The sequence below is a fragment of the Salarias fasciatus genome, chromosome 9, assembly GCF_902148845.1.
Source record: "Salarias fasciatus chromosome 9, fSalaFa1.1, whole genome shotgun sequence".
Classification (NCBI taxonomy): domain Eukaryota; kingdom Metazoa; phylum Chordata; class Actinopteri; order Blenniiformes; family Blenniidae; genus Salarias; species Salarias fasciatus.
The window spans coordinates 1,584,489-1,604,492 of NC_043753.1; the positions used below are offsets into that span (position 1 = coordinate 1,584,489).

A 20,004-nucleotide genomic window follows, 5' to 3' on the forward strand; every position below is an offset into this window, starting at 1 on the left:
TTTATTGCTTTTAATTACAGGAAAAAACAAACATCAGTTTGCATAAAATCCAAATGTTCGCTCTAGAAATATATTTGACCTTTTCCAGTCCAGATATCAAAGAGTACAGTAAACATGAGGGTCGCAGAACGCGGCCAGGGCCACAGGCGAGGCCACAGCGAGGCCGCAGCCTCTGACAGTTCGGTACTTTCGTGTTTCCTCGCAGCGGCGGCAGGTCGGCCGAACGGCTCCAGTTCCGGCCCGAGGCTCCGGGCGAAGGAAAGAACGTCAGTCAAGGCCTTTCTGAACCACCCAAACAAACATGGCGACGGCGGCGGCGAGAAGCAGAGAATGCATCGATCCGGGGGGTGGGGGGGGGGGGGTCCGGAGAGACGAGCAGCGACGGGACGGATTTAAAGTCCTTCACCTCCAAACCGTCACGGTCCGGTTTCTACTGGATTCAACTCCTGAAAATCCGTTAAAAAAACAAAACAAAAACAAAAAACACTCCACACGGAGTTCTGAACACTGTACAAACTGAGTTGGTTAAAACACTTCTGAAGAATTACTGTGAAACGACACAGTTCACCAAATCAAAAAACCCTCATTTTTTTTTTAAATCCATGCTTTTTAAAACTCAAACTTCAGCAGTAACATAAAGTTTTCCTGTGTCTGAATCACATCGTGAGGAGGAAGTCCCGCTCTGAGAAGCTCGAGCCAAACGACTTTTTACAGACTTTAAATAATCATTAAATCCACACAATCTGATCGGCGTGCTTTTCAAAACACAAGAAACTTCAGCAAATCAACAACAAGCGGCTCGTCTCTCCGAAGCTCGCAGCCCGACGGCAGGACACACACACACACACACACACACACACACACACACACACACACACACACACACACACACACACACACACACACACCACAACACACACACACACACACACACACACAACACACACACACACACCACACACACACACACACACACACACACACTGGTCGTCTTCCTGTGTGGTTTACTTGGCAGCTCTAAAAGGGGGCGGGGCCGAGGTTCAGACGCTGCCGCCGCACAGCGGGGGTTCGAACCGGCTTCCTCTCATCACGTCAGAGTTCTGACAACAACAGCTGGAGGGTGGCGACACCTGGGTGGTACCGAGTGGTTTTACAGCGAAACGAGGCTTTTTTCAAATTAAAACAAATAAATAAACGAGCTTCACAGAACCAAACCTTCAACATGTGGGTGGAGTCACATGTTGAAGGTTTGCCCCGCCACTTCAGTCTCCATCAGAAATCAGATCAACAGCTTCAAACCCCAAAGTGGAACCCGGAGGTTGATTTACCAAAATAAAAGAAGACAAGCCGTTTTCTCAGTGCATTTTGACCCTGAAGGCATCGTTAAATTAAATCTGGTCCAGGAACACAGTCTGAACCTGAACCTCGAAGATTCTCATCAACACACACACACACACACACACACACACACACACCACACACACACACACACACCACACACACACACACACACACACACACACACACACAACACACACACACACACACACACACACACACACACAGCCTCAGTGCTTTTCTCCAGGTAAAACTTTTGTTCTTTAAAATAAAAGCATAAAATGTGACGCGAGGAAGCATTCAGACCGACATCCAGCGACTCGACAGACGGGCTGAACACTTCCTGTTCCTGTTCCTGTTCTACGGCCGCGAGGAGGAAGCAGAAAACCTCCGGGAGAAAAACCCACGAAGAAGAAACTCAGAAATGTCTCAGAAGCAATAAGTTAATGTTTTTCACTCTCAGTGCAAAAAGTGTGAAACAGGAAGTGAAGAGACGTCGACAGGAAGCGAGTTGGCATTCACAGGAAGTGAAGCCGCACCAGCAGGAAGTGAAGCAGCGTTCACAGGAAGTGAGGCGACTTTACAGGAAGTAAAGCCACATCAAAAGGAAGTGAAGCCGCACCAACAGGAAGTGAAGCCACACCAACAGGAAGTGAAGCCGCACCCGCAGGAAGTGAAGCCGCACCCACAGGAAGTGAGGCGTTTACAGTTGTTGACACAGAGGCTACAGAGCACCACACACACACATTTTCTCTCTCTCTCTCACATACACACAAACACACACAGCCTGTGGAGGAGCTCCTCCGTCTTTCTTCTTCTTCAGTCGGTGTTGTCTAGTGCTTCTGAAACGTGGGACGCTGCATACTTCAATCGGAAACCACCTGATGGGACAACACACACACACACACACACACACACACACACACACACACACACACACACACAAATCATTAAAATGGTTCACACACAGGAACCAGTTAACTTGTATTGTTTGCAACTGTGAGGCGTTCAGGGACAGGGTCATGCTGCAGCCACCCCGTGAGGCGTTCAGGGACACAAAGCTGCGAGTTGCACAATGAGGCGTTTACGGTTAACGCTGAGAGTTGGTCCGTGAGCGTTCAAGGGACATAGTGACACTGCAAGTCGACTTGTGAGGCGTTTAGGGACAAAAAAAAAAAACTGTGGGTCAACCTGCGGAGATGGTAATGCTATGAGTCGACCCGTGACGCATTCAGGGACACTGCAAGTCACTCTGGTTTCTGTGTAAGACTCATTCAGACGGTTTCAACGAATCAGAAGGATCGTTCATCCCGCTGTGAGTCCGTTAGCTTAAACTCAGGCAGCTTCCTTTAGCATTAGCGTCGGCACGACTCCTCAGACGGCGAACGATCCGCGGGTGTCAACTGCTGCTGCGTGGCGTGAGGTGTGTCACCCTGGCAATTAAGGCTGGGCAATTTTATCGATTCTGTGATATAAATCGATATTTTTTTTCGCCAGAAAGTATCGATAGATTTGGGCTGAATCCCTTTCACCCCTTAGCCCTTCCCCTTGGCCCTTCCCCTCGTTTTGCGCGTTCCCGTGGAGGGGTAGGAGTGTCCCAATTGTCATTATGACGGAGGGGTAGGGCCAAGAAAGAGGGCCAGTCACCCCTCCAAAAGGAGATTCTCGAGAGGCACACTCCAAACGGAGGGGTATCGGCCGATGGCGAGGGGCGCTTGTTCTTTCAGCCTAGGTCATGCCTGGCGGGCGTGGTGAATTCACTTCCGTATTGACGGGAGTGATCGTTTTCCACACCCGCGCAATTCCAGGCGCATTCCAAACACAACAGATAGACGATTATTTTAAATAAACTGGTTTTCTTCAACACGGCCCCGCTGGAATGCGCGGGTGGGGAAACGAGCGCCCCCGCCAATGCGGAAGTGAACTAACCCCACCCGCCACTGACGGTCCAGGCGAACAAAACAAGCGCCCCTCGCCACCGGCGCCACTGGATGACATATTTCTCAGAAAGCCTTCCAAGATCGGCAGATGGCGGCGTCCGCAACGAAAGACGTTCATAAATGTCAGTATTTTGTCAATTAATAAAGTTTTAAAATGTAAGAAAAACATTCTTCTTCGGCAGATAATTGTCGCATCTGCCTACGTCATCGGCAGCGGCGACTACTGATGACGTACGCGATTGTCGGAGGGGTGTCCCAATTCGGAGGGGTTGACTTTCCTCCCCTACCCCTTAGCACTCGTTTCATAGGTGGAGGGCTAAGGGGTAGGCCAAGGGGAAGGGCTAAGGGGTGAAATGGGATCAGCCTAAGTCTCATTCAAATCCGCTTGTTCTGTCCGGCTCTCTGCTCCGTCAGCCAGCCACTGGTGTCGCCTGTAGCACTTCTAGTAAGTTACCCACAGAAGAATAAAGAGCAAGAAGGATCGAGGGAAACATGGCCGAGAAATTAACTCCAGCGCCGCCGTGTCTTAAATCTTATGTGTGGAGTACTTTTGGTTTTAAAAAGAAGAAAGAAAGTTTTGATTTGGACAAAAATTTTGCGGTTTGCAAGCTGTGTCCCACAAACGTCAAATACTCAGGAAATACAACGAACCTCCGGGCGCACCTCACACGTCACCAGTGAGTTAAATGTGTTCAAATGGCACGTTGTTACTTGAATTATTGGCTGTTTTAAGAGTACCAAGTACTATGTTTACTAACTGGGTGGCCAGAGGGATACCCTCAGATGTTAAATGTGAAGTAAAAAAAAACTGTAAAAGAAAGTGTTCAGAACAGGCCACTGTGCTGCAATTTTCAATGTGCACTGGAACGCTGTTGCACGCAAAGGATTGCAAGCCACAGTTTGCACTGTTTCAATAAAAATAAATTTTTATCGCCACGTCTTTGATTCCCTTTGTGCAGCATTTGCAAGCCTCTCTCTGCCTAGTCAGAGCCATATATTGTGTATTTGATGCATTCTTTTTTCAGTTCGGTTGAATCAATCCAAGTCGATGGAACAGTAACAAGAAGTCACCAAAATCACACTTTCCCCTGAAAATCTTGCAGAAAATGATGTTAGTTTAACAAATCGTATCGAGTTGCATCGAATCGTATTGGATCATACCGCTGGCCGAAAATCGTGATATATATCATATCGTGAGCTGAATGTCGTGTATCGTATCGTCAAATGAGTGTATCGCTACAGCCCTACGGCAATGTGACGGCAGTGGCGGTGTGAGGTGGTGTGGGGGGTGTGTGGCGGTGTGTGGCGGTGTAGGTGGTGTGTGGCGGTGTGGCGTGTGAGGCGGTGAGGCGTGTTGGTGTGTGTGGCGTGTGAGGTGGTGTGTGGCGGTGTGTGGCGGTTGTGAGGCGGTGTGTGGTGGTGTGTGCGGTGTGAGGTGGTAGAATCGTGTGTGCGGTGTGAGTGCGGTGTGAGGCGGTGTGTGTGTGGTGTGGCGGTGTGAGGTGGTGTGTGGCGGTGTGAGGTGGTGGTGTGGCGGTGTGAGGCGGTGTGAGGTGGTTGTGTGGCGGTGTGAGGTGGTGTGTGGCGGTGTGTGTGGCGGTGTGAGGCGGTGTGAGGCGGTGTGAGGCGGTGTGTGTGGCGGTGTGTGGCGGTGTGTGGCGGTGTGAGGGTGGTGTGAGGCGGTGTGTGTGGCGGTGTGTGGCGGTGTGTGGCGGTGTGAGGTGGTGTGAGGTGGTGTGTGGCGGTGTGAGGTGGTGTGAGGTGGTGTGTGCGGTGTGTGGCGGTGTGAGGCGGTGTGTGTGGTGTGTGGTGGTGTGTGGCGGTGTGTGGTGGTGTGAGGCGGTGTGTGGTGGTGTGTGGCGGTGTGCGGCGGTGTGTGGTGGTGTGTGGCGGTGTGTGGCGTGGTGTGGTGGTGTGAGGCGGTGTGTGGTGGTGTGGGTGGTGTGTGGTGGGTGAGGCGGTGTGTGTGGCGGTGTGAGGCGGTGTGTGGGCGGTGTGTGGTGGTGGTCCGCCGTGCGCTGACTCACCCTGCGACGCGGCGTCGATGGCGGGCTGGTTGCAGGTCCTGGGCGTAGTGTCCGCTCACGCCGCAGTTGTAAACACGACACGTTGCCGTTCTTCTTGTTGACGCCGCCGGCGCCAGCGCCGCCGTGGTCAGCACGCCCAGCGGGTGGGGTACACCTGCTGGTAGGACGCGCTGGCAGAAGGACGCCGCCGGCGCCATCTGCTGGCTGGAGGCTGTAGCAGGCGGCGGCCACGGCGGCGCTGCCCAGCACGTGCGACGGCACGTCGGCGTGGCTGTGGGCGTGGCCGTGCAGGTACGGGGGCGGGGCGGCGGGGAAGAAGGGCGACAGCGCGGCGGCCTCCGTTGGCCTGGTGGGCCTGGTGGGGGGGTGCGCCGCGGTGAGGTAGCTGTTACTCCCCCAGGCCGGCGAGCTGGAAGAGCGGCGCCGGGCCGCCGAACACCTGCCGCGCCGCCGCCATCTGGTGGGCGGGGAAGAACAGCGGCGTCTGCAGCCGGCGTCGCCGCTCACCCCCCCCGCCGCGCCCGCCGCAGTTGTTTGGCAGCCGCAGGTCCCGCAGCCCTGCTGGGGGGGCGTGGCGGTCTGCGGCGGGCGCTGCCCCGCAGAGATGCTGCTGTTGCTGTAGGAGGTGCAGTCGCTGTGCGCCGTGCTGTGGGTGAGGGCGGGGCTGGGGCTGGGGGCGGGGCCCGGCTGTGCGTGGGCACGGCGGGGCGGCCGCCTGGACGTGACCCGGAGACGGGGCGGCTCCGGGGGGGCCCGGGGGCCGGCGGCGGCGGGCAGCGCGTAGGGAGGGGGCAGGCCGGACGGCAGCCGAGGCCGGGCAGCTTGGCGAGCGGCGCGTCCCCGTGGGCAGCGGGGCGCCGTGGCGGCGGCCGTCCTGGCAGGGCAGCAGGGGGGCCGCCGCTCTCAGGGCTCGGCCCGGCGCCTCGCCGGACGCCTGGCTCAGGGACAGCGGGGTTTTTTGAACCTCTGGACCAGCATCGGGTGGGCGCGCCTCCTCTCTGCCTCTCCGGCGCCCAGCGTCCCGGCCGCCGCCGCGGCGGGGGGGAGGGGCATCTGCAGCGCCGGCGCCTTGCCGTCCGGGGGGAGCCCGGGGGGGTCGGCGGCGCCGTTGGGCAGAGCGTAGGGCGGCGGTGTGCATGAAGGACAGCGGAGGGGAAGCCGGCGCCCGCCTCCGGACACAACGCCTCCATCTCGGACCGCCGCGTCGCCGCGGCGACTGAAGAAGACGGGCGCGCCCTGGCTGCAGTCGTCGAGTGGCTGTCCGAGTCTGAGGGAGAGACGGTCTGCCATCAGAGGGCGCTCGGGTTTCTGGATTTCCAGGTGTGGACCCCAGACCCGGTCCCAGTCCGCGTCCCGGTCCCAGGCCGGTTCCTGTCCCAGACCCGGTCACAGGCCCAGTCCCAGACCCGGTCCCAGTCCCAGTCGCAGTCCCGGTCCCGGTCCAGTCGCAGTCCCGGTCCCGGTCCCAGGCCCAGTCCCGGTCCCAGGCCAGTCCCAGGCCAGCCCCTGCACCCAGTCCCAGGCCAGTCCCAGTCCCAGGCCAGTCCCAGTCCCAGTCCCAGCCCGGTCCCTCACCTTTGTTGTGGTGTCCTCGCTGTCCAGGCTCCCCCGGTGCTGCGGGCTGACGGAGAGCTGTAGCTTTCTGACGACGTCCGCCGAACGTGTCCGGACCGGAACCGCCGTCTGCAACGACAACAGCACGCGGTGAGTCCGCCGCCGTCGGGGGCCAAACCGGGGACCGGAACCCGCTCTGAACCGGATCTGGACTTCCGCCCACCTTTCCTCGAGCCGACAGAGCCGGGACCAAGGAGCCGTGCGATGAAGGACACTCCTTTGACCTATGACCTTCCCCTTGTCCCTGAGAGCAGAAGAGACGGGACGGGGGTTCAGAAGGTTGCTCGTTCGTGTCTGTCCTGCAGAGTGATGCATTGTGGGTCAGACGACCCTACCTGTCTGGGGGCGGGGCTCTGCTCTTACTTTTGGCAGCCGGGTGGATCCGCTTGTCGGCTGAGGAGGTGCTGAGAGAGAGGAGGGGGTCAGAGAGGACCAGGAGGACCCTGGGTTCCTGAAAGGTTTCTGGAGGATTCCCGGAGGATTCCCGGAGGATTCCCGGAGGATTCCCGGAGGATTCCCTCCTCAGCAGATCACCTGCTCGGCCTCCTGGCTGCTCCTCAGCGAGCTGCTCTTCTTCCTCCGCTCTGCAGGACCGTTGAGCTCCGCGGCGTGAACCGACCGCCGGACGTCTGCCTGGGAGCCTTTGGCACTGCGGGACGGGGGGGGGGTCAGGGGTCAGGGGTCAGGAGTCAGTAGAGGTCAGGTCAGCTGGACGCTCGCTGATTCACTGTCCTCATGCTGCAGAGTGGAGCTGGACTCACGGCTGACATGACTTCTGGACCCCGTGCTTTTTCTTGTGTCCCTGACGAACGGCTCTGATTGGAGGGAAAAACAAACGAGGCGTTAGCGACGACTCGCTGCAGGGCGACGACTCGCTGCAGGTGACGACTCGGAGCGCTGGGTGAAGGTGAGGGTTTGTAACCCGCTGCACTGGACTGTATTTCAGATCTGACTGTACGGGGTCGTCCACACCGTCGTCTCCTCATGTCTCATATGAACAGCGCCGGAGCGGAGCGGATTAAACGGGATTATTCGTTCTGTGCATGCGTTCCTCGTACGTAGTGACGTGAGGATGTGACCGTAAACAGGAAGCAGGAAGCAGTAAACAGGAGTCAAAAACAAGCAGAAGACCTGGACGGGGGCTGAGAAACTCTTGATCAGACACCCCGAAAGAACAAACCCTGCAGAGGAGCGAAGGATGCGAGTCGCTCAGGCTGTAACTACAGCGGTGTTATGGGTTAACTGGTTCCCTGGTAACGAGTGACAGATTTCTGTGTAAACCATAGATGCAAACACAGTGGATAAAGCTTTTGTGAAGTCACCCATAGCGTTCCGAAATCCCGTTCTGAAGACCACAGCGAGTCCAGCAGGACGCCTCCATATCGAACATTTGAAACCAGATGTAAGGTGATTGGTCCAGCCCGTCACGTGACCGCGTCACGGTGACAGAGGAGGCGCTGTGATAGGGCGATTTCATGTAAAACTCGCAATATAAAATAAACTGATGATTCCTGTGAAAATCAGAGTCTGGTGAAGCAGCAGTGTTGTAGAAACTAGAGGACAGAGACCAGAACCTGTCCTGAAACCCCGGGCGCTTGATACGTTGATGTGCACTCTGAATGGGTTCGATGAGACCGGGGCTCGTTTTGAAAACAGCATTGTTCGCCCACTGCTGGAATTTTACCGGAATTACAACTTTTTGCACTTCCTCATTATCTTCGTGTCTTATGAGCGGAGGCTGGGCGCCCTGGTTGGTGAACATGCTGGAAACAGCAGGTGTGAAAATAAGACTCACAAAAGACTCTAAACTTACAATTTGACGTAACTGCAGAAAACCGACGTTCGCTAGAACGACAAGTGTCCGTCGGGTTTTCAAAGTCTAGAATTACACACGTTTTCAGTGATATTGTGATTATCACTTTGACCTTTAACCCTTCCTCGTGAGCATCACGGTCTCCATCTGACCGCATGGCTCTGAGGCTAATGCTACCTAGCTAGCTAACCTTCTCAGCTCAGGTCCCAGTGTCGCGCCGTGTCAGCTGCTCTTATTCTGAAATTCATGGAAAACTAAATTGAAATTTACTTTGAAAGTTTCATCATGACCTCGGTGGTTTGGAGAGTGGGGGCCAGTTTTGGCTGACGGGCCTTATGTTTGACAGCTCTGTTTGAACATTCATGGTTTTTATCACAGACTTGTTGATCTTTTTTTTTCTTTTTTGTGCCAAACATTATTATAAAGTAGGTTTTTCATGAGTTTCTTAAAAAAATAAACAATAAATATCAGAAATTGCACTTAGTTCACACTCAAAGTATTTATCAATTGGAAAAAAAACAGATTTTAATTATTTTATTGAGAATCTTTATTCATATCAGCAATAAGGCCTTTATATTCAAACACTGCGTCATGGCTGAAGACAAAACATGGATTCAGGATGTTTCAGAACCAGAACTGATAGAAACACGTTTCAGGTTTTGGAGCCTTTTGAACCACTTCACATTCACCTACTTATTGAGTTTGTTGTTTTCACCATTTAAGTTCCTTTATTTCCTTAAAACACTGGACAGAAAATTTTAAACCCTAAGAGCTGTCTTTAGCCCAGGTTAGCCATATTAGGTATTTTGGTCATGGTGGTTCCTTAATACATTTTTTCAAGTGGTTTTAAACATTTCATTTACTTCAGTTTGGGACATTCTTGGTATATTTTCAGAATGGTTTTCAGCATTTCAGCTAATCCAAGTAGCGACTTTCCGGAGGTTCTGTCCGCCTGTGAAACCTGAGGCTGCAGCAGCAGCACTGAAAGAACGAAGCTCTATTTTTTATTTTATTTTTTTATTTATTTAAGCTTTATTTAGCCAAGAAAGGTCCCCCCCAGTGAGATTAAAAAACCTTTTCAAGGGAGTTTGTTTTCTTTATTGGGATTCGATCGTGATTCATTCACCAAGCAGGACTCTGGAAACTCAACGTCTGAAGGAGAAATTAAACGGCTCTTGCTCAGCTTGATTTTCAGAATAAGAGTCCATTTGGGCGTGTTTTGTTTCCACGTGCGATGCTGAGGGCGGACAGGGGCCGGACGGGGGGTCTGATGGAGGCCGGACGGGGGTCTGATCGGGGTTGGATGAGGATCTGATTGGGGCCGGATGGTTGGTCTCATGGGAGCTGGATGGGGCCGGTTGGGGCCCGGACGGTGGTCTGATGGGGGCCGGACGGTGGTCTGATCAGGGCGGACGGTGGTCTGATGGGGGCCGGACGGTGGTCTGATGGGGGACCGGACGGTGGTCTGATGGGGGCCGGACGGTGGTCTGATGGGGGCCGGACGGTGGTCTGATGGGGGCCGGACGGTGGTCTGATGGGGGCCGGACGGTGGTCTGATGGGGGCCGGATGGTGGTCTGATCGGGGTTGGATGAGGATCTGATTGGGCCGGATGGTGGTCTCATGGGGGCTGGATGGGGGCCAGTTGGGGCCCGGACGGTGGTCTGATGGGGGCCGGACGGTGGTCTGATCAGGGCCGGACGGTGGTCTGATGGGGGCTGGACGGTGGTCTGGTCAGGGCCGGACGGTGGTCTGATCAGGGCCGGACGGTGGTCTGATCAGGGCCGGACGGTGGTCTGATCAGGGCCGGACGGTGGTCTGATGGGGGCTGGACGGTGGTCTGGTCAGGGCCGGACGGTGGTCTGATGGGGGCCGGACGGTGGTCTGGTCAGGGCTGGACGGTGGTCTGATGGGGGCCGGATGGTGGTCTGAAGGTGGTCTGCAGGGTGACAATTCGGAGCGCTTGGCGAAGGGAGGGGGTCGAGTCGGGGGACAAGCCCAGTGACCAGTCCTCACCAGGCCCAACAATGCTCCCTACAGCGGGACTGGGGGGTGAAGCGGGCTGTAACCCTGCTTCACTGGGAGCGGACTGTATTTCAGATCGACTGTACGAGGTCGTCTACTCCGGTCTCATGTGAACAGCGCCGACAGCGGAGCGGATTCAATTATTCGCTCTGTGCACGCGTTCCCTCGTACGTGGTGACGTGATGATGTGGCCGTAAACAGGAAGCAGTAAACAGGAAGTCAAAAACAAGCAGAAGAACTGGACGGTGGCTGGAAACACGTTTTTTTAATCAAAACCCCGAGAGAACAAACCCTGCAGAGAGCGATGGATGCGAGTCGCTCAGCAGTAGACTACCGGCGGACCGCCGCCCGGTGTTATGGATTAACTGGTTCCCATGGTAACGGGTGACAGATTTCTGTGTAAACCATCGATGGTAAATGGCTGAAGATGTGGTGGTCTGCAGGGGGGCCGGACGGGGGTCTGATCAGGGTTGCACGGGGGCCTTGTGGGAGCTGGATGGTGGTCTGACGGGGGCCGGACGGTGGTCTAACGGTGGTCTGCTGGGGGGCTGGACGGTGGTCTGACGGGGGCCGGACGGTGGTCTAATGGTCTGCAGGGGGGCGGTTGGTGGTCTGATCAGGGCTGAATGGGAATCAGAAGGCGGTTAGATAGGAGCCGGATGGAGGTCTGATGGGGGCCGGATGGGGGCCGGATGGGGGCCGGATGGGGGCCCTGTGGGGCCCTCTGGACTCCAGTCCGGCACACGACGGGGCAAATATAGCTGTGAAACATGAGGATTGGAAACGACTCTGCTGCTCCAAAAATAAATGCTAGTTAGCGTTTAGTTAGAGCGCCGGTGTTGTGTGTGTGTGTGGTGTGTTTGTGTGTGTGTGTTGTGTGTGTGTGTGTGGTGTGTCTGTGTGTGTGCTAAAAGCCACTAGAGCGGGGAGAGGGTCGGGCGGCGCCCACCTTCCTCCTGGCTGGAGGCGTCAGAACAGTCTCCCTGGTAGGCGGAACCCGGCTGGCAGGAACCTGAACACAGCGGGTTAACCACCATTAGAGAACCAGTTAACCAGCTGGTTAACCAGCCTGCGGTCGGCCAAAACACAGCGACACAGGCGAGCAGGCGGACGTCAGCGTGTTCCGTCCGGGGCTCTCGGTAACTCACATCGGCAGCAGGCGGGCTGGATGGAGTCACAGTTGAAGAAGCTGCAGACCGTCCGGGTCTTCCTGAAGAACGGAGGAGCCGACAGGAACCGCTCCCTGCAGAACGCCACACACACACACACACACAGTCAGCTGAACCCTTCACACCACCACAGCTTCAGGTTTCCATGACGATGAAGGAGAAGCTTTTCACAAAGTTCCTCCTGGCAGATCATTTCCTAAAACAAGTCACTGAGTCTGGTTTCAAGATGGTTTTCATTCTGAAGTGATTTATTCTGGATTCTATCCATAATCCTGGTGTTTCCATGATAAAAATGAAGGATTAACTCCTCTCTAACTCGGGGGCTGTGGAGCGTTCTGATTGGACGGGGTGGCCGTGACGTAGCGACGTCTGCAGGAAGTAAACAAAGCGCGCTGGCGGCCATTTTTCTCTCTTTCTGGATGAACTTTGAAAATGTTCCGATAGTTCTGCCTCTGTTCTTTAAATCCATTTCTTTGAAAGCTCCTGTTAAATAAATCCTCGCCGCCATCATGGCGACAGACAAAGCACGAGCAGAACCACCGGATTAAAGTCGACTCGTTTACATGGAACTCCGCTCCCGAAGGAGAATAAACCGGCCGGTTTATGCAGATTTAAAGTTAATTCCAAACAGCTTTCAGGAGTTTAATGGTCATTTCAGGGCAGAATGCGGCTTTATTCAGACGTAAAGAGGAATAAACCCTGGAGAGCTGTGCAGCAGGAGGAGCTGCTGAGGAGCGCCCGGCTCCTGGTTTCACTTCAGGCTAAATGAAACTCGGAGCGGAGCAGCTCCTCCCTGCAGCTCCGGCTCCAACAGCCACGGCGAGGAAAACACCCAGAACCGCCTGGGAAGTCCTGACGCACTGACTCCGCGGATCGCCACGCCTCCTGAACCGGATCCTCCTCCACCTGCCAGGAGGATCTGACTGCGAAGCTACGAGTTAAAAGGTGAATCTGGTGAAGAACAGGAGGCTGGATCCGGTACCTGAGGTCTCGCTCCACGTCCAGGTTCTCGCACTGGTCCCCCTGCCTCAGCAGACTCAGGATGCTCTCCTCGAAAGTCTCACTGCATTGATCCTGCGGAAGCTGCGGAGTCGGACAGGAAGAGATTTAACAGACCTGAAAACCTGCAGCTGGAGCTCCAGGTGGGACCGGACCGGGACAAAGACTACCTGCAGCAGGAAGTTCTCCAGTTCCAGGTGGGTTTTGGTCACACTGCTGGAGGAGGAGTCGGACCACTTCACCTGAAACACAGCAGAGGGCAGAGAGCGGCTCCGATTGGTCAACAGCCACATGAGAGAGGAGCGGCGCCGTGGTCTCATGATCACATGACGGCGAGGAACCGGCAGCGGCTCCCAGAACGGAACGGTATTTTAAAGAGGAGCCGGTCTGTGAGTCATCAGGAGGAACCGAAGTCGCGTTCCGTCACATGAGCAGACGTCGGACCGTTCAGACCGGGACCAGGAGCAAACGTTAAACTAACTTTAAATGGTCATTATCAGGCTTTTCTGAGCCAAACACAGAAGATCAACAACAGAGCTTCATGATGTCGCCACTGATCTACGGACAGCAGAGGTCAGAGGTCAGCCAGTCGTTTGAAGGGAGCTCCAGCTCTGATTCAACGTTTATCTAGATTATGAACGAAGAGAAAGAACGACTGAAACGAAGCTTACAGGAGGGAATCACACTAACACAGGGTTAACAGCTCAAAAGTCAACTTTTCTTGATCAAGCTCCTTTAATGAGCTGAATTCTGATTAAATTAAAACATTTTAAACTTCAGAATTTTATGATTATTTAAAAGAATACTCCGAAGATTTTGGACCCACGCCCGATCCCGATCATTTACAGAGTGAGATAAGCTCATAAATACCTTTGTTGTGTCCATTCGTCCCATGCCTGGATAACAGCTGTTAGCATCGTAGTTAGCTTAGCTCAACTACGGCAGGTGAAGAGGAGACAGAGCCAGACTGAGAAAGTGGACAAAGTCCTCCTTCCAGTGGTCCAGGGGACGGCGTATTAGCACGCGAAGTAAATCCGAATGGTTATAAAGCATTTTAAAAGACGTGTTTTCCTTTTCAATCCGTTAAAATAACGTTTTGATCCACAGACCTGCGCATGCGCAGTGCTCCACGGAAGGATACACCGGAGCACAGCGGTAGAAGCATAGACTCAGCCGCTGTGCGCCGGTATATCTTCCGCAGCGCACTATGCTTGTGCAGGTCTGTGTGTCAAAACGCTATTTTAACGGATTGAAAAGAAAACACTTCTTTAAAAATGTTTTATAACCATTCGGATTTACTTCACGTGCTAATACGCCGTCCCCTGGACCACTGGGAGGAGGATTTTGTCCACTTTCTCAGTCTGGCTCTGTCTCCTCTTCACCTGCCGTAGTTGAGCTAAGCTAACTACGATGCTAACAGCTGTTAGCCAGGCACTGGACGAACGGACACAAAAAAGGTATTTATGAGCTTATCTCACTCTGTAAATGATCGGGATAGGGCGTGGGTCCAACATCTTCAGAGTATTCTTTTAACAGACTCGTCGTTTTCCTGAGATTCTCACTCTGATTTCACATTTTCAAAGAAACTCCGAGCCACCAGTTGAGAAACGGACCGACGGGAGTATTATCCAACACGAGGACTCCTGAACCTTCAGGAAAGGTGTGTGTGTGTGGTGTGTGTGTGTGTGTGTGTGTGTGTGTGGTGTGTGTGTGTGTGTGTGTGTGTGTGTGTGTGTGCGTGCATTGTTCCCATGGAGCCAGATGGACAGTCAGCAGGATGCTCAGACTCTCCCGTCTCTCTGGAGCTTCCTTCACACCAGCAGGTCTGGAAGTTGCTGGAGGAAAGGCGCTCGGCTCCAGGCTGTCGATCCCTAACCCTGACCCCTGACCCCTAAGGCTGCCTAACCCTGACCCTGAACCTAATTCTAATCCAAAAATCAAGTGAGGACTGGCAAAAATGTCCTCAGTCTGTTGGTTTAAAAGTCATCCTGGTCATCACCATTCAGTATAAACAGCACACACACACACGCACGCACGCACGCACGCACGCACGCACGCACGCACGCACACACACACACACACACCGGAAGCTGCTGGCAGCGAGGTGGAGTGTGTGTGTGTGTGTGTGTGGAGTCCAGCCGGTAGAACAGAACAAACAGCGTGTGGAACAACAGTAAGCAGGGACAGTGACCGTTGCATGCTGGGATCAAACTCCAGGAGGGTTCTGCTTGGCGGCAGGGCGGCGGAACCGCGACGACGTCAAGCTAGCAGAGCTTCAGCGGGACACGGGAGAAAACGACACTCCGAACCGTTGTGAAGGAAACTGGTCTGAATCTCTGGACTGGACGGTGAACTTCAGAAAGACTCAAACCACGAACGCCGTCACTACAGGAAGTCCTGCTGCTCGCCGCCGAGTCAGAACCCACCTCAAACTGGTACTCCTTGTCCCCTCTGGTCCGGGAGATGTGTGTGAGCACGATTCCTTCGATGTGCACCGCTGTAACCAATCAGAGCAGAGCGGCGGTCAGGAGGAGACGAGGCGGGATTCAGGAGACAGGACCGGGACCGGGACTCACCTTCTCTCTGGGCCGCCCAGCGGCCGGACCGCCGGCTCTGACAGGGGGGGTGGGGGGCCGAGGCGCGGCACTCGACCGGGCCCAGACCCAGACCCAGGACCGGGCCGGGCAGGAAATCTGGGGTTTGACCGACCGGCTCCTGCAGAGGAAACACAGCTGGGAATGTTAACCGGAACCAGAGACGGTCTGAGAGGACAAGACCGGTCCCACTGGACGGAACTGCTCCGACCGGACAAGACCGGTCTGAGAGGACAAGACCGGTCCCACTGGACGGGACCGCTCCGACCGGACAAGACCAGTCTGGGAGGACAAGACCGGTCCCACTGGACGGGACCGCTCCGACCGGACAAGACCAGTCTGGGAGGACAAGACCGGTCCCACTGGACGGAACTGCTCCGACCGGACAAGACCGATCTGAGAGGACAAGACCGGTCCCACTGGATGGAACCGCTCCGACTAGACAAGACCGGTCCCATCAGATGGGACCACTACGATCAGGCAAGACCGGTCTGAGAGGACAAGACCAGTCCCACTGGACGGGACTACTCCAACAGGTACCGCTACGACGGGACAAAACCAGTCTGAGAGGACAAGAACGGTCCCACCAGACGGGACCAATTCAACTGGACAAGACCAGTTCCACTGGACGGGACCGCTAAGATCAGACAAGACCAGTCTGGGAGGACAAGACAGGTCCCACCAGATGGAACTGCTCTTACAGGGACCGCTACAACCGGATAAGACCAATCTGAAAGGACAAGTCCAGTCCCACTGGACGGAACTGCTCCGACTGGTCCACTACGACTATACTGGTCCACTACGACCGGACGGGACCAAGCAGACGGACGGAACCGTCAGGAATCCTCCGGTGTGCCAGTTGTTGACAAATAATAGGATGTGGAAGTTTTAAAAACTTCTGAAATTCAGAAGAGAATCAGTGAAACTTGTAGAATCAGCGGGTTCTAGAGTTCTACATCCGGTGGAAGCAGTAAACGTTCTGAAAGCTCTGAATGTTCTGCAGTCGGTGGTTCCACTTTCTGAGTTTATAGTGACGTTTTCAGGCTCGTTGCCGAGTCGGAAAGTTCTAGGACCAGTTCTAGAAGTTCTGAAACGTCTGAATTTTGAAAGAGTTTTACAGTTTCTGAAAGTTCTACAGTTAGAAGCTTCTAGAATTGAACGTTTCTGAAGCTTCGAGGAGTTTAAGGTTTTATGAAGTGTTAATTAAAGTGACATTAATATAAAGTCGAATCTAAACTATGGAACTCTGCTGAAGCGGGTCAGAACCGAACCGTGATTCAGCTGAACTGGAGGAAAACCGAATAAACACCGTCAACACCGGGGGTAAACACCGGGGGTAAACACCGGGAACACTGGGGGTAAACACCGGGGGTAAACACTGGGAACACCGGGGGTAAACACCGGGGGTAAACACCGGGAACACCGGGGGTAAACACCGGGGTAAACACCGGGGGTAAACACTGGGAACACCGGGGGTAAACACTGGGGGTAAACACCGGGAACACCGGGGTAAACACTGGGGGTAAACATTGGGGTAAACACCGGGGTAAACACTGGGAACACCGGGGTAAACACTGGGGGTAAACACTGGGGCTAAACACCGGGAACACCGGGGTAAACACTGGGGGTAAACACCGGGGGTAAACACCGGGAACACCGGGGTAAACACCGGGGATAAACGCCGTGGCTCTCCCGGTTTCGGTAACCGTTTCCCTGGAAGCTGGAGACTCTCCCAGCTAACGGTCCCGTTAGCATTAGCATTAGCATGTCCGCTTGTTATGGGAAACAACAGATTTTTAAACAAAATTCGGGCCTAAAGTTCAGATTTCCGGCAGAAAGAGAGAGTTTCCCTCCAGCGGCGGAGGCTCCCGGTCAGCTCGGAGCGGTGCTTACCGTCGGCTGGCCCCGGCCCGGTCCCCGGCCCCGGCTCCGGCTCCGCTCCTCCTCCAGCGCCAGCTCCATCTTCTCCAGCCGCTCCCGGACCGACTCCCGCTGGTGGAAGTGGAAGGCCGGGTGGACCGAGGCCATGGTGAACAGCAGGGCGAGCTGCTCCAGGGCCGCGGCGGCGGGCTCCGGCCCCGCTCCCGGCTCCTGCTCCGGGTCCCTGAACGCGGGCAGCGGGCAGGTCTGGCACAGCAGCGCCGGGTCGACATGGCTCAGGATCCGGAACAGGATCCCGGCGCAGTCCCGGTTGTCGGAGTGCAGCAGCGACAGGCACACCAGCAGCTTGGACCGCACCACCGGTCCAGCGCGTCCGCCAGCAGCCCCAGGTCGCTGGCGCTGTTCGCCCGGCACTCGAAGTCCCGCAAGACGTGGTAGTCCTTCCTGGCCAGGTCCTCCAGGTACGAGCCCAGGAAGCGCAGCTCCAGCGGCTGACACATGTGCAGCAGTCCGCACATGAACTCGATCCGCTTGGCCGGGTTCAGCTGCAGGCCGAACCACTCGAACACGCTCTCCTTGTCGAGCCGGGGCGGAGAGCCCGGAGCTCCGGGGGCCGCCGGCTTGCTGCTTGCCGCTGCTCGGCCGCCTCCTCCGCCCCCCGCAGCCCGGGGACCCGCGGCTCCAGCGGGTCGTCCTCGGCCGTGTCGTCGCCTCGGTCCTCGGCTGGTCTCAGCGGCAGCTTCATCTTCAGCATCCTGGGTGTTTCAGAGGGGAATCCGGGATCCAGGGGACATTCTGGGGAAGCTCGGGACCGATGTGAAGCTGCTCCCGTCCTGGAGGATCATCTGACGGGGAGACGCTGACACTCCTCTTCCGGCAGAAGCTCCGCGCGGTGCCGCCCCCGTGTGGCCAGAGCGGGGAACGACAGGCGTTTTATTGACCAGCTGATGGGATTAAGAGCGTTGATCAGATTATTCACTGTTCAAACACAAAGACGTGTGAAGTGTTGATGATTACTTTACTGACTTTATTTATTAGTGCAGCCCATTTACCATTAACATATATATAAAAAACTCGTCCCTTTTGTTAAATTTGATTAAATTTTTTTTTTAGAGCTGATTAGTTTCTGGGTAAAACCACACATTGGTTTGTTTAATAACCACAACTTGTGTTAAAAACCAGATAATGTCATCAAATACATCTAAACTCTACTTCAGCAGGGATCTGCTGCCTTCAGGAAGATAAATAAATAAACTGCAATATAAAAGATGTTTAACATTCAAAGTGCTGTTAAAGCTGTTTTTTTTAACAATTTTAGCTGTGAAAGGTTTTAGCTGTTCAGGGTTTTTTTTTTTTTAACCATTTTAATCACAAAAGAAACTGATTTTTTTTAACCCTGTTTAGCTATCTTTAGTTGTTTAGGTCACTGAATCATGTTAAATAGATGTATAAGGTGAACAATTTGTCATTAGAAAAAAACCCATAAAAAATTCAGAAAAGAAAAAGTTATCTGTTGTAATACTGTCACGTTTCACCATGAAGACTACATTTTGTAGTAAATACTGAAGTTCTTACTCATGAATTATTGGTTCCTTTTTATGAAAAAAAAAAAAACCGAAAAAAAACTTACATTTTACTGTCTTTAACTTCTGATGTTTTGCACAACTGTCTATCTTTATCATCAATTCTCTCTGTAATAAAATAATTATGAGAAAAAAATTCTACAGGTGAAGAAACATTTAAGCAAAACAAAAACAACAAGAACTTTGACAGAATTCTGACTTTAATGTCTTTTGTTTTTACATTTGTTTATACATATTTTCCTTTATGCTCAGAAACAGACACTCCAGTTTTTTCATAAAGTGTTTGAATTTCTTGTTGAATAAGCATCAAATTAATCAATCCTCCTGATTTTGAAAGACGCCTGAACATAATCTAATCACGGAAATAACAATACCAGTGTTTCCAATGAACCTGAAGACGTTCTGATCAGATCAGGAGGACGAGCGACGGGAACCGATCAGAGGCAGACATGGACAGAAACACTCCCGGTGACCTCCACGACGCACCATTCCTTTCATTACTTCTTTACCACAGGAACCAGAAGCAGTTTGAAGCTCAGATGAAATGACTCTGGATGTATTGATCATCCAGTTCTGATCAGTTCACACTGCAGAGTGAATCCATTATTTATTGAAGACTGATGATCAGTGATTAACAATAAAAAATTCTGATCTTAACCCTTCAGATTAAAATAACCGGTTTTAACTGTTAAAATCCTCCAGTCCAGCTGTTTCGAGCCAGTTTTGTTGTTTTACGGGTTTTTAGCCATTTTAACAGTTTAACTAGGTAGTTTTAGATATTTTAACAGTCACTGCTTCATCACTGAAGCTCTCTGAGCCGCTTCAACAGTTCAAACCTTCTTAAGTTATTTCATGATTTCTTTAGCTGATCTAACAGTTTAATGCCGTTTCAGTTTTTTTTTTATTTTTGTTAATTGAGTTTGTGCTGTTTTTCAGCCACATTAACAGTTTTACATTTAAACTGGTTCAATATTTCAGTCTTTTTTCATTCTGAGCTGTTTAAGCTTATTTTTCATTTTAAAA

At 53.5% G+C, this 20,004-nt stretch overlaps 1 protein-coding gene across 1 annotated transcript; it reads right to left on the reverse strand.

The window, feature by feature from the left end:
- zcchc2 (zinc finger, CCHC domain containing 2) lies at positions 1-18,239 on the reverse strand. The gene is given in 24 exon segments (XM_030100019.1): positions 1-2,219; positions 5,306-5,339; positions 5,341-5,376; positions 5,378-5,415; positions 5,418-5,508; positions 5,510-5,701; positions 5,703-5,842; positions 5,845-6,209; positions 6,270-6,676; positions 6,881-6,930; positions 6,933-6,988; positions 7,083-7,163; positions 7,255-7,370; positions 7,454-7,593; positions 7,690-7,734; positions 11,705-11,767; positions 11,904-11,998; positions 12,907-13,007; positions 13,094-13,165; positions 15,350-15,420; positions 15,500-15,638; positions 17,411-17,763; positions 17,766-18,022; positions 18,061-18,239. Coding segments are annotated over 24 exon segments (3,096 nt in total). The 5' UTR covers positions 18,153-18,239; the 3' UTR covers positions 1-2,157.
- Positions 18,240-20,004: the final 1,765 nt, after the last annotated feature.